The sequence below is a fragment of the Sphaerulina musiva genome, assembly GCF_000320565.1.
Source record: "Sphaerulina musiva SO2202 unplaced genomic scaffold SEPMUscaffold_3, whole genome shotgun sequence".
NCBI classification, from domain to species: Eukaryota; Fungi; Ascomycota; class Dothideomycetes; order Mycosphaerellales; family Mycosphaerellaceae; genus Sphaerulina; species Sphaerulina musiva.
In genome coordinates, this window is record NW_016017385.1 from 981741 (window position 1) to 992550 (window position 10810).

The 10810-nt window shown below is 54.1% G+C and overlaps 2 protein-coding genes across 2 annotated transcripts; both read left to right on the forward strand.

Moving 5' to 3' along the window:
• Positions 1-886: 886 nt before the first annotated feature.
• SEPMUDRAFT_131977 (uncharacterized protein) lies at positions 887-6008 on the forward strand. Its single transcript, XM_016902460.1, has 2 exons — positions 887-4076; positions 4124-6008. The coding sequence occupies exons 1-2, from the start codon at positions 990-992 to the stop codon at positions 5729-5731; spliced, it is 4695 nt and encodes a 1564-aa protein (XP_016762402.1). The 5' UTR covers positions 887-989; the 3' UTR covers positions 5732-6008.
• A 416-nt stretch (positions 6009-6424) lies between these two features.
• SEPMUDRAFT_124501 (uncharacterized protein) lies at positions 6425-10487 on the forward strand. The gene is made up of 2 exons (XM_016901919.1): positions 6425-8401; positions 8571-10487. The coding sequence occupies exon 2, from the start codon at positions 8808-8810 to the stop codon at positions 10371-10373; it is 1566 nt and encodes a 521-aa protein (XP_016762403.1). The 5' UTR covers positions 6425-8401; positions 8571-8807; the 3' UTR covers positions 10374-10487.
• The last annotated feature ends 323 nt before the right edge of the window (positions 10488-10810 follow it).

Sequence of the window (10810 nt, forward strand, 5' to 3'; positions counted from 1 at the left end):
ACCGTAAGGTACTGTACACAATGCACGATTGCACGATAACAATACCTCCTAGTGAAGGCTGGAAATGTGCTAGTCAACTAGCGCATTGCGACGCCCATCGCTTAGCACTATGTAACCTACCTGGTAGCCACTTAGGTAGATCGTGGTGCGCACCAGCGGACGATCCGTGCTAACGTCGAAGCATCTTTCGTTTGTCTATTTGAACAATCCTCCGAAGCCGTTCTCGGTCAGTATGTACATCACCATCACATGCATGGAATACGTGGTCTCACTACTTGCTTGAGCGACATCCATACCGGCGGGCAGGACCTGCCTGATACAGTACTGGATATCTAAGGTACCTGGTAGGTAAGGTATGGTACCTCAGGTATAAGTACATTGTCGTCGACACTGGTCGATGCATCGATTGCTGTGGCCGAATCATTATGCATTCCCACAATCCCAGGTCGCTGTCCCCGGCTGTTCTTCATCAACTTCTCAAAGCTTCGAGAACGACTCGGTCACAATCGCACTCCTGAGTCGGAAACTTTAAGAATCATTTTAAAGAAGACTACCACCAACAAAACAAATTGACAATGGCTTGCTTGCTTGCACTCTACTAGCTGCTTCTCGGCAGTCTCGAAGCCACCTCCCAGATAGTGCAGTCCCCTGTGAGCTAGTACAGAAGTGATCTACAGACGCGCGCAAGCACCTGAATCATGTCGAGTGTCCTTTCGTTCTCGCCGTACTTTTAGCAAAATGTACCTGCGTCTCCCCTCGTCTGCCTTATGTACTCATGTGTGAGACACTTGGCTGCTGATGTGAAGCAATGCGACATACCGACCTCATTTGAACATTGCAGTAGTACCTTACTGGTTCTGGCTGTGCTGGATCGACCCATACCCTCCTCCCGCTCGCGCTCCATGGTCCCAGGCTAGGAAGCGGCCTGCAAAAGCCACGACTACTAGGTAGTTCTAAATCTTTGGCTCTGGAGTCCCGGGGACGGGATAATGGCAGACGACTTTCCGCCTCGTGCGGAGACTCCAGTGAGCCCATTGTACTCAGCCTTCCCTCTTCCAGCTTCGCGAGTGTCCAGTCTTCAAACACAACGACTATCGAATCGCAGCGATGGACTCGCCATGACAACCATGACTTCGCAGAGCTCGCGGCGTCAAGCGATGTCTCCCAGCCCTAGTAGCATCTCCATCTCCAGCTTCTCCACCTCTTCGGCAGTGCACCAACCCGCGACACCTACGAATGTCTACCCTCCGCCCGCGTATGTCGCCTCCTTTGGCGCAACGCAGGCGGTCAGCGAGAGAAAGCGCCGCTTCAGCGATGACGAGGATGATTACGATAGTACCGCCGCAAAGCCAGCGCGCGAAGATGTGCACTTTTCCGTGGCTTCGCTTGCGCTCCTGAATGGGTTTCTGGATCAATTGCTGTACAGCATCTTGCTCCACGCGCGTTCCACGACTCTCACAGCGCTACGACCGGCCGTGACTGAAGTGCTCAGATCTCGGCTAGCCAGCGAGGCCATTGAAAGTGCCGAGGAGGAGCTTTCCGAACTGCTAGCTGGTGGCGCAGAAGAGGAGGAGGAAATGAATCAAAGGCAGAGCTCCTCGGAGCGTACGCGGAACTGGGACACTGAGCTTGTGTGGAAGCGTACGCGTCTGAGAGTCATGGTGTACACTCGTCTGGGAGAAATGGAGGACGATAACGAAGAGCGCTATGTACGCGAAGACGAGCTCTTTCAGACTGGCGATCATCGTTTTTCATCCTCTGCAGGTCTGGTGCCCTGGGCTGCTGCCATATTCCTGACCTCCGTACTAGAGTATGTGGCCGAACAGCTGCTTCAGGTCGCTGCACAGGCTGCTGACACCCGCGCACGACGTCTCGGTCGTCATCCGCATCTGACGAGATCAGCTTCCGACTTGGTGACACCCGAGGACGGCGATTATCTGATAGTGGAGGAGCATGACATGGACCGTCTAGCACTGCATAAATCCGCCGGCCGATTGTGGCGCACGTGGAAAAAGACTCTACGCAGCACTGCCGTCGTATCCCCCTTGTCTCCAGACCACACGAACGGCTTCGCCTCTCGCGGTGCGAGCAAATATCACATCAATGGTACTGCGATGAGCCCTCCCGAGTCAGTGGATGGGTCGCAACCTGCTTTCAGACTCCCGGAAGACGATCGGGACGTCTCTGAAGGGACTGACGAAGACGAAATTCGTTATCCGGAGTATATTCTGGCAGCGAATATTCCTTTGCCGATGGAGGACGAGCAGCGAGACATTGACGAGATTCAGTACGCTGAAGATGTTCTGGCGGCCAACATTCCACTTCCAATGGAAGCCGGAAGACGAGATATCGAGGAAATCCAGTACCCGGAAGATATTCTTGCAGCCACCATTGCACTGCCGATGAAATCCGAAAAGCAGGATATTGACGAGATCGAGGTACCTGGTTTGGCTGGGGACCCCGAGGCAGCTGACAAGCTCCAGCTTCCAGAAGTGCCACTACATCGAAGAAGAAGTAGCTGGGCAGGCTTGGTGCCCCTCACAACTAACACCAGCAACGGTAAGACCGTACCGACGTCCAGAGAGGCTGGCATGGCATCTGCCCACACGCCTATTCCCGAGCAGGTCCCAGAGCCTAGACGAATGTCATTGCGAAGAGCTCGCTCGTCTTCTTTGCCCATGCTGCTGTGTGCGACGAATGCACATACCCGCGACGAACCGCAAGAGGTGACGGGAGCTGCAACTCGGCAGGTCCAGCCTGAGCGGAAAGTCAATGCTACGGAAGGAGCTGGAGGCGCACCGAATCGTGCGGCTGTACCAAAGAACGACGATGTGGTGGCCGATGCCCATCATAGTGCCGACAGCGCCGAGAAGACGCTACAGAACAGCGTATCCAAAGCTGAGTCCGGGTCAGTGGCTCCTTATGCAGCCGGTGTCGCGTCCGCCGCTACTGGTTTAGCACACAGGATGCCGAGTGGGGAGCGTACCGAGGGCAAAGAGCAGCATATTGAGAATAGCGAGGGGATAGTGAAGAGCAGCGAGTCCGAAGCAACGGTGGAGCAGCCCAACACGCCGCTAGGCGATGGGAGGGAGAGCCAGAAAGCCCTGAAGGATCTGATGTGTGGGAGCGTCCCCACTGGGCAGATGCTCAAGCGCAGGTCAATGGGGACGCTGCAGCTGCAGCTGGGGAGCGAGGATGTCCCTCGAATGGCGAAGCGAATGTCGTTAACACAGGCCGTTCTGGTTCGTCGAGCGTCGTCGAAGGACCTCACGACGAGGCCTTGGGCCGGAGACAACACTGGCAGAGGCGACATGCCGGCAGTCGACGCACCGCAAGGCAGTTTCTCAGAACCATATCAATCACAAGGGAGCACAGAGGAGCGGATTGCGAGAATCGGTGTTGCGCGGGCATCAGGCACGGTCGTGTCAACGCCTACGGAAGGAGAGCCTGCGGAGGGATTATATCATGCAAGGGATGGCTTCACGCCTCGTCGGCATTCTCGCGTCTTGCTCAGCGATTCACCTGTGTCGTCGACGTCTTCGAACAAATCCAGTCCGCCAATGCAGCAAGAGGACGACGATGCTACACCAACACTTAGTCCGGAGTCATTCTTGCAAGGCCGATCGCTTTCTGCGAAGAACATGAGCCGGGTTCAGAAGCTCGGCCTCGACGTCTCACACTCTGCTCATAATCAAGCACGATCTCCCGCACCAATGTCGCCCATCCGCGCCAGCGCGGCTGACAGTCTTGCGACTGTGCAAACACCAGTCAGTCCAGTCTCGGACAGGACACCTTCACCATGGCGACAATTGTCCACAGCAGCCATCAAAGATCCCATGCAATTGGCTCCGGTGTTGAAGAAGCCATCGTCGTCGTCGGAGTCGATGGGACCAGTGCAAGAACATCCCGCTCTGCAGAAGATGGCCACGAGGAGCCAGGCTTCACTCAAGGAGCCAGAAAGCTCACAACCACTAACCAGTGCAAGCATTCGAGGGCCTGAGGACTTCGAGATGTTTGTGCAAGGCGGCGACACAGTCAAGTACACACTCACACCTGAGAGCGTGAGGGGTGATCCGGTAAGTCTACATTGTACTAAATCGCGACTAGGGCTAATTTTTCACAGTCACCCACCGAGGCCGTACCTTACCTGAAGACTACTCGTAGCGCCGAAAGGGTCGCTCCGTCTTCCACCAAACAGCCCTCAACTGAGGACACTCGACCAGGAAGAACCCAAACTGCGAAACAGGTCACTGCAGCGGATGCAGAGGCAGGTGCTGCTCGTTCATCGACCAGCAGCAAAGACAAAAGGAGGTCGGTCAGCCGACCTCCAATAAGGAATACCAGTACGCATAGGAAGAGTGGTTTGATGGCCCGTGAGCCACAAGTTCAGACAGAATCTATCAGAGACTTTGCAGACTTCATCCGGTCGACTGGCCCAGACAAGGAACCAGAGATCCGACCACTGCTTAGCCATCGCTCGACCACATCGCTAAAGGCTCTTCGAGACGCACACAGTAGTGGCGGCGGCTCACGTGCGCAAGCTCCTGGTCCGTCGCGTGCGAGAAGCATGAGCAGATCACATATCGAAGCTGAAGACCTTCCCCCTGTGCCGGCGGTGCCTCCAGTGCCCGGATACAATCGAATCAGAAGCAACATGCAGCCCCGAGTCCCCGTCCAGACTAGAGAGGATGGGACTTCTGAGCTCATCGACTTCATCAGAACTGGGCCAACTTACTCAGACGCTGCTGGTGACGACAGACAGCACCGCATCTCTCGATCTGTAGCACCCTTCAGGACTACTATGGACTCGGAGCATATGATGGATTGGGGCGAGAGATACACAACGCAACCAGACCTCAGGATCAACACCAACGTCGCAGACATCAACCAGGAGCCGAGCGTGCGCAGTGCTCAGTCTTCCCATAATTCATACCGGACTTCTGCGAACTCCCGTTCTGCGCTACTGAACCACAGTGCCAGTGGAGGCCAAGAAAATGCACAGCCTGTATACACGGAGCACCCAGTACGACTGACTTCGGTGATGCCGAGATCAGTACCGCAAGGCTATTCATCCCCGAGTGATTCGATGAAAAAGACCCGCGTACGAAACAAAGATCCGTATGCCATCGACTTTGATGACGACGACGACGACGATGATCTACTGACGGCCTTGCCCAGAAGTAGGCAACGTGAGCAGGAGAGTTTGATGGACTTTCTGCGTAACAGCGAGCCCCCCAAGAGTGCAAATACCTCCTCTCCCATGTCTCCCGATTCTCTGCGACAAGGCAACGGACCGGGATCCTCTGGGCTCAAGACGTTTGGTCCCAACGGAGGCAGCCTTGGGCGGACAGGCCCGATGCAAAGCGGAAATGGTCCACAGTCGGCTGGGTTTGCCCGAAGCACTCGCCCTATCGGCATTACCACCACTGCTTCTGGCCCGATCTCGAAACCTCCCTCCAACTTCTCAGCCCGAGATCGCGACGCTAATTATACCGGGCCGGGTGGCACGAGAGACCTCGCTGACTTCTTCCGAGGTCCTGGACCGGCTCCGGGATCTACTGAGTCCGACCCTCGGCATGTACAGAGACGAGGCAGCAAAACGTCGTCAATGGCCACGAGCAAAGCAAGCATGACGAGCTCGTTGAAGAGGAGTAAATTGAGCTTTCTCGGTGGCGGCATGAGCAGCATATTTGGAAGAAATGGAAGCCGAAAAGCCATGATTGACGCGTGAGGCATCACATTGAAATATTGAATATACGACGCGAAGGGACAAATGTACGGCTTTGGCGTTCCAGTCCCGGATGAGCATGCGCGAAGCATCAAACGCAAAGGCGCTTGGGGGGGGAGGAGGAGGATACCTGTCTATGAATGAATACCGGGCACCAGAACCAACAATGATACCATCTAATTTTTATATGTCTGCAGATAGGAGAACGAGCGCGTTGCGACACAGGCACGGCCAGATCATTGTATATAGTTGTGTAATCCGATCAAGGTGTAATAATCCCATCAACATGGACGTCTTTCTTCTCCGGGCCCCGGCTTATTGCGATATGTCGGGCGACGCGCCAATAACCGGACGGCGCCTACCTTGCCTGTGATAAACCGGGCCCCGGCAAAGCAGATGCATGCCTCTAGGAACAGACCCGTATGTATTTGGCATGAGATGAGCAAGTCCTTAGTCAGTATGATGTGAGCAAATATCATTCAGCGAAATCAGGTAGGTATAGGTGGCTTACAGGTACTTAAGTCTTAATGGAATAAATTATTGGTTCGACTCCATTAACGTGGATCCCCACAAGACCCACTACCACCAGGTACGAACTAGGGGACCCTCGAATTACCCTCCTGCCGGGCAGCTCTTACCAATTCCCAAAACACCACAACACCCTCATACTCAGTACATCATACCGGGAACGGAAAGAAGCAATATTGACCCAATATGCCTCGCCGGCTATCCACCACAGCGGCAAGCCGGGCAAGGCAGCCCTATATACTGGACGCGGGGCCACTCGGCTGGCTGGAAGGCACGACCATCACTACTACTACTACTGGAGCCGAGGCCGCACCTGCCCTTCACTACTTCGGCGGACTCCCCTACGCACTCCCTCCCGTCGAGGAATACCGGTTCCGACAGGCACGGAAACTGCCTGAGCATTACCGATACGGCACGCAAGCCAGTCCCGGACGCTTCACTGGCCACGCTGCCGTGTGTCCACAACCCGGTTGGCTTCGCGCATCCGATCCCGCCCTGTGGGACGAGAACTGTCTCCAGTTGAACATCTACATTCCTGCCGGGCAGCCACCAGATGCGGGCTGGCCCGTCTTCTTCTACATCCACGGCGGCTTCCTCCAGTTCGGGAACCCGAATTTCGGACCAGAGTATCTGGCTCCACTGCTCAGCGAGAGCGCTTTCAAGGCCATCATCGTTGCCCCCGCATATCGCACCAACGTGTTTGGCTTCATTGCCAGCTCCGAGCTCCGAGCCGAAGCACAAGAACTTGGCGAAAGCAGCGGCAATCAGGGCTTCTGGGACCAGCGCCTAGCCCTAGAGTGGACTGCACAGCACATTGGAAGATTCCATGGTGATAGAGACAACATCACCATCGGTGGGTATAGCGCAGGGTCGTACAGCGTGTTCCATCAATTGGCACATGAGCTCTACTATGTCCCAGAGAATGAAGCGATTATCAAACGTGCCATTATGTGGTCAAACAGCCCAGGTGTACAACCCAAGAGTGTAAGCGAGCAGCAAGCCCAGTTTGACGAGCTACTCGCAGAACTCGGCGTATCCGCATCTTTGTCTGCTAAAGCGAAGCTTCGTCAACTGAGGATGAAGACGCCATTAGAGCTCGTTCAAGCAAACGGCAGGATGAAGCTCTCCGAATTCAGAGCTACCTCAGACGACGACTTTGTGTCAACGAAGCTGATTGCGAGCATCAACCAGGGCGACTTTGGCAGACGCATGAAAGCTAGAGGAATCAAACTAATGAATGGCGAATGTCGTGATGAACACCACCTCTATGGCGCCTGGAGGACCCCTCCTTCTTCTTTCAAAGCCGTATACGAACGCCTTTGTGCTGACTATCCCGAGCGGGCTGTGAAGAGCTTGATGCACTTTGCTTGTGGTGAGCAGAAGGTCGTGCCAGAAGGTTGCAAAGACTGGAATGAGGCCTTTGGCAAGCTGTATGCCAATATGCAAGTGCATGGCCTAGAACGCGGATTTCACTGTGCACTCGAGAAGTCAGGCCTTGTTCCTGGCCAGGATATATTGAGATACAGGATCGAATGGAGAGCAAAGTGCATGGATGGCGCTTTCCCGCTCGCTTGGGGGGTAAGCCATGCCACGGACATGGCTATCTGGTTCTGGGGGCTTGACTATGGCGACGGACTCACAGATGATGAGAAGAAGGTACTCCGACCTTGGAACGCGGCATTCGCGGCATTCGTGAGAGGTGACGCCGTGACCTGGGATACCAGCAAGATCACGGAGATGCTAAGGTTGCGCGGTGATGGTGTAACCGATGTCTGGGACGACAACAGATGGGAGGAGGGCATCAAAGCATGGGATGTAGTCAATTGTGACACACCATCTAGCCTGCTTGACTGGCTCAAATCCAAGTTGTAAATTGCATCTACAAAAGGTGGCCGCCACGTGTCGGTGCACGACGTTAAAAGCAGACCATGCGTGACAGTGAGGAACATTGACAACTGCGGGTCTCACGCAGGATCAGCGGCAGCAAGTCAGACCATGCGGCGGACTGGACTTAACGACGGCGAGTACACAGACCGGGGTGGGCCATACGAAATCTGTCAAAGCAGATCGCTCACGAACGGCTCGTTGCGCCCTTTTCCATGTAGGAAGCCGCATTTACGCTCACTCCCGACGGAAAGCTGCAAGGTGAGCATTATGTCTCAGTCACTCTACAGCAGCTTCAAAGAACGGCCGCTATTTGCACCTTTGATGCGCGGGTCCGTTCGAGACCTTGTTGTCCAAGGCTGTTCTCCCGGATAGAGAACTAGACGTTTCCCTACGCCCTAGCGCTTTGCTAATTACACAATTGAGCTAGTGTGTCTAGTCAAACTGCGTGTGAAAGAAAGGCAAAGCAAAGCAGCAAACGGCGGTGTCTCATTTGAAGGTGAGAAGATCAGATATCAACCTTGCCAGGTGCTCATGGTCACTTCTCCACTCAACACTTCGCTGAGCAATCCTTTCGTATATCACAACGTCACCGACTAACTTTGTACTTCAACTGTTAACTACTGCGTATCAATCAAGAGACGTGTTTGCCAGGACGAACGAGAATATGACCACACACGCCTTCACTCGGGTGCCAGGTGTCCTCCCTGGCGCTGGCTACCAGCCACGAAGCGATCCTACAGCAGAGCAAGCCAGTCCTCGCCTCGCCTACTTCATCACGCGCAACAATGGCCTACCAGTTCCACTCATTCCAGCTGATGAACTGCCGTTCGCGGTGAAGCTGCAGGGTGTTTCCCGCGTGCTCAACCCTCAAGACACCTATGGCCTGCAGTACATCGGCACTTCTCCCTATACTGGTGCGACGTTCCATCTGGAATCTGGTAGCCCATCTGCCGCTCTGCAACGAAGCAACAAACAGCCTCCGAACGACCCGTTTCAAGCTTACAATCAAGGTGGCACCGGAATGAGACAATTCCTCCCGCCAGATGCTCTAGCTCGTCAAACCTCTGCCAACAATTCCCCAGTCATCGGGAACAGCCCGGCCGTTGCCTCCAAGCGGCCACTCTCTGCTTCGGAAACCGCCAAGTCATGGCGTCGTAGTGATCCTGTGGATAGCTCCGATGCGGCGACGCAAAATGTCATTGCTGCTATTCTACGATCTGAGGCTGGCGCTGAGACTGCAGAGCGCATTGGCTACCGCAGTAGGGACCTGACTCCTCCTCCATCTGGCATCACACCAGATCAGGACAAGAAAGTCTTTTGTACGCATTGGATCATGACTGGCGACTGCAAGTTCGTTCAGCAGGGCTGTCGCTACAAGCACGAGATGCCTACTGAAGCGAAGCTGAAGGAGCTCGGCATCAGACACAAACCTAGATGGTGGCAGGAGCAGAATGCAGCTATCAAGCTCGGAGGGGCCAGAAATGTGCTCGGACCGGCTCTGAAGCCCATGGAGATGCTGAGTATGGGCAATGATGAGGAGGCTGATGATGAGAGCTCATCAGATGATTCGTCTGATGAAGACAGTGAAAATGAGGTACCTGTCGTTGGAAAGAAATCCCTCTCTCCAGTGAAGAAGGAAACTGGCAATGGCTCCAAGCAGACTTTCCAGCAGGAGATTAAGTCTCCAGTCATGCCTTCCACTGGCCGCTTGTGCCCAACCATGGACAAAGTCAAGGACATTCGCAAGCCCTCTGCTGCTGCAAGCGACCTTATCGACTTGTTATCAACGTCCTCAGTCTCTACCATGCCTTCGAAACCTTCATTGTCCAACAACACATCCCGTACAAGCATCTCCCCCAACACCGGCAGCGTTCCTGGTACTCCACCATCGTCGCAGCAAACCGCCAAAGTCTTCGTCCCCGCCGGCGAGTCACCAGAAATCCACATTGCCGAGATGAAGAAGCGTGAGCGGTCCACTCGCCACAAACAGCAGCACGACTCGTCGTCGCATGTATCTCCTTCTCAGACCTGCAGCAGTGTCAAAGCAGTCGTCAATGGTCTTCACGCTTCCAGACATGCTCTATCTTCATCTGCCGACAGCTCTCCCAAGCGCAACAAAATCAGCTGCCGTCTTCGTCGTCCTGCTACGATGAGCTCCCCTGCTCGATTTGGAGCAGGTGTAGCAGCAATTGTCAACTCTCCTTCTTCTGGAGCAGAGAAGAAAGGATAATAAAAGATTGGGGAGCAGGCAGATATGGGGAGAAGAGTATACAGAGGAGAAGGATGAGATGTGTGAGAGAAAGGAAAAAGGGAAGAGCTTCTATAGGTAGCTAAAATCAAATGCAATGTGTACACAATTGGTTTCTTAGATCTGTCTTTTTCTTCGAGCTTGTTCATGAATGATAATAGAGAGATTGAGAATTGATTGATCAGGTGCACGTTAGCTGGGCAAATGGGGTTGAGTTTAGCATATTTATAACAGAAAAGAAATACCAAGTACACAAAGAGAAATTTACCAGATATGTTATCCTACCTGATTCCTGGTAGACAAGATAGGACAGAGGACAGATATACATACACGTGACAGAGAGAGAGAGAGAGAGAGAGAGAGAGGAGGGAGGAGAGACGACGAACGAACTACGTACGAACCAACCGACGTCGTAGTAG

Excerpts from the sequence above, each read along its gene's own strand:
- SEPMUDRAFT_124501 (XM_016901919.1), top strand. The coding sequence starts at position 8,808 with ATGACCACACACGCCTTCACTCGGGTGCCAGGTGTCCTCCCTGGCGCT.
- SEPMUDRAFT_131977 (XM_016902460.1), top strand. The coding sequence starts at position 990 with ATGGCAGACGACTTTCCGCCTCGTGCGGAGACTCCAGTGAGCCCATTG. Across the intron at positions 4,077-4,123 it reads AGAGCGTGAGGGGTGATCCG|TCACCCACCGAGGCCGTACC; the intron begins GTAAGTCTACAT and ends AATTTTTCACAG.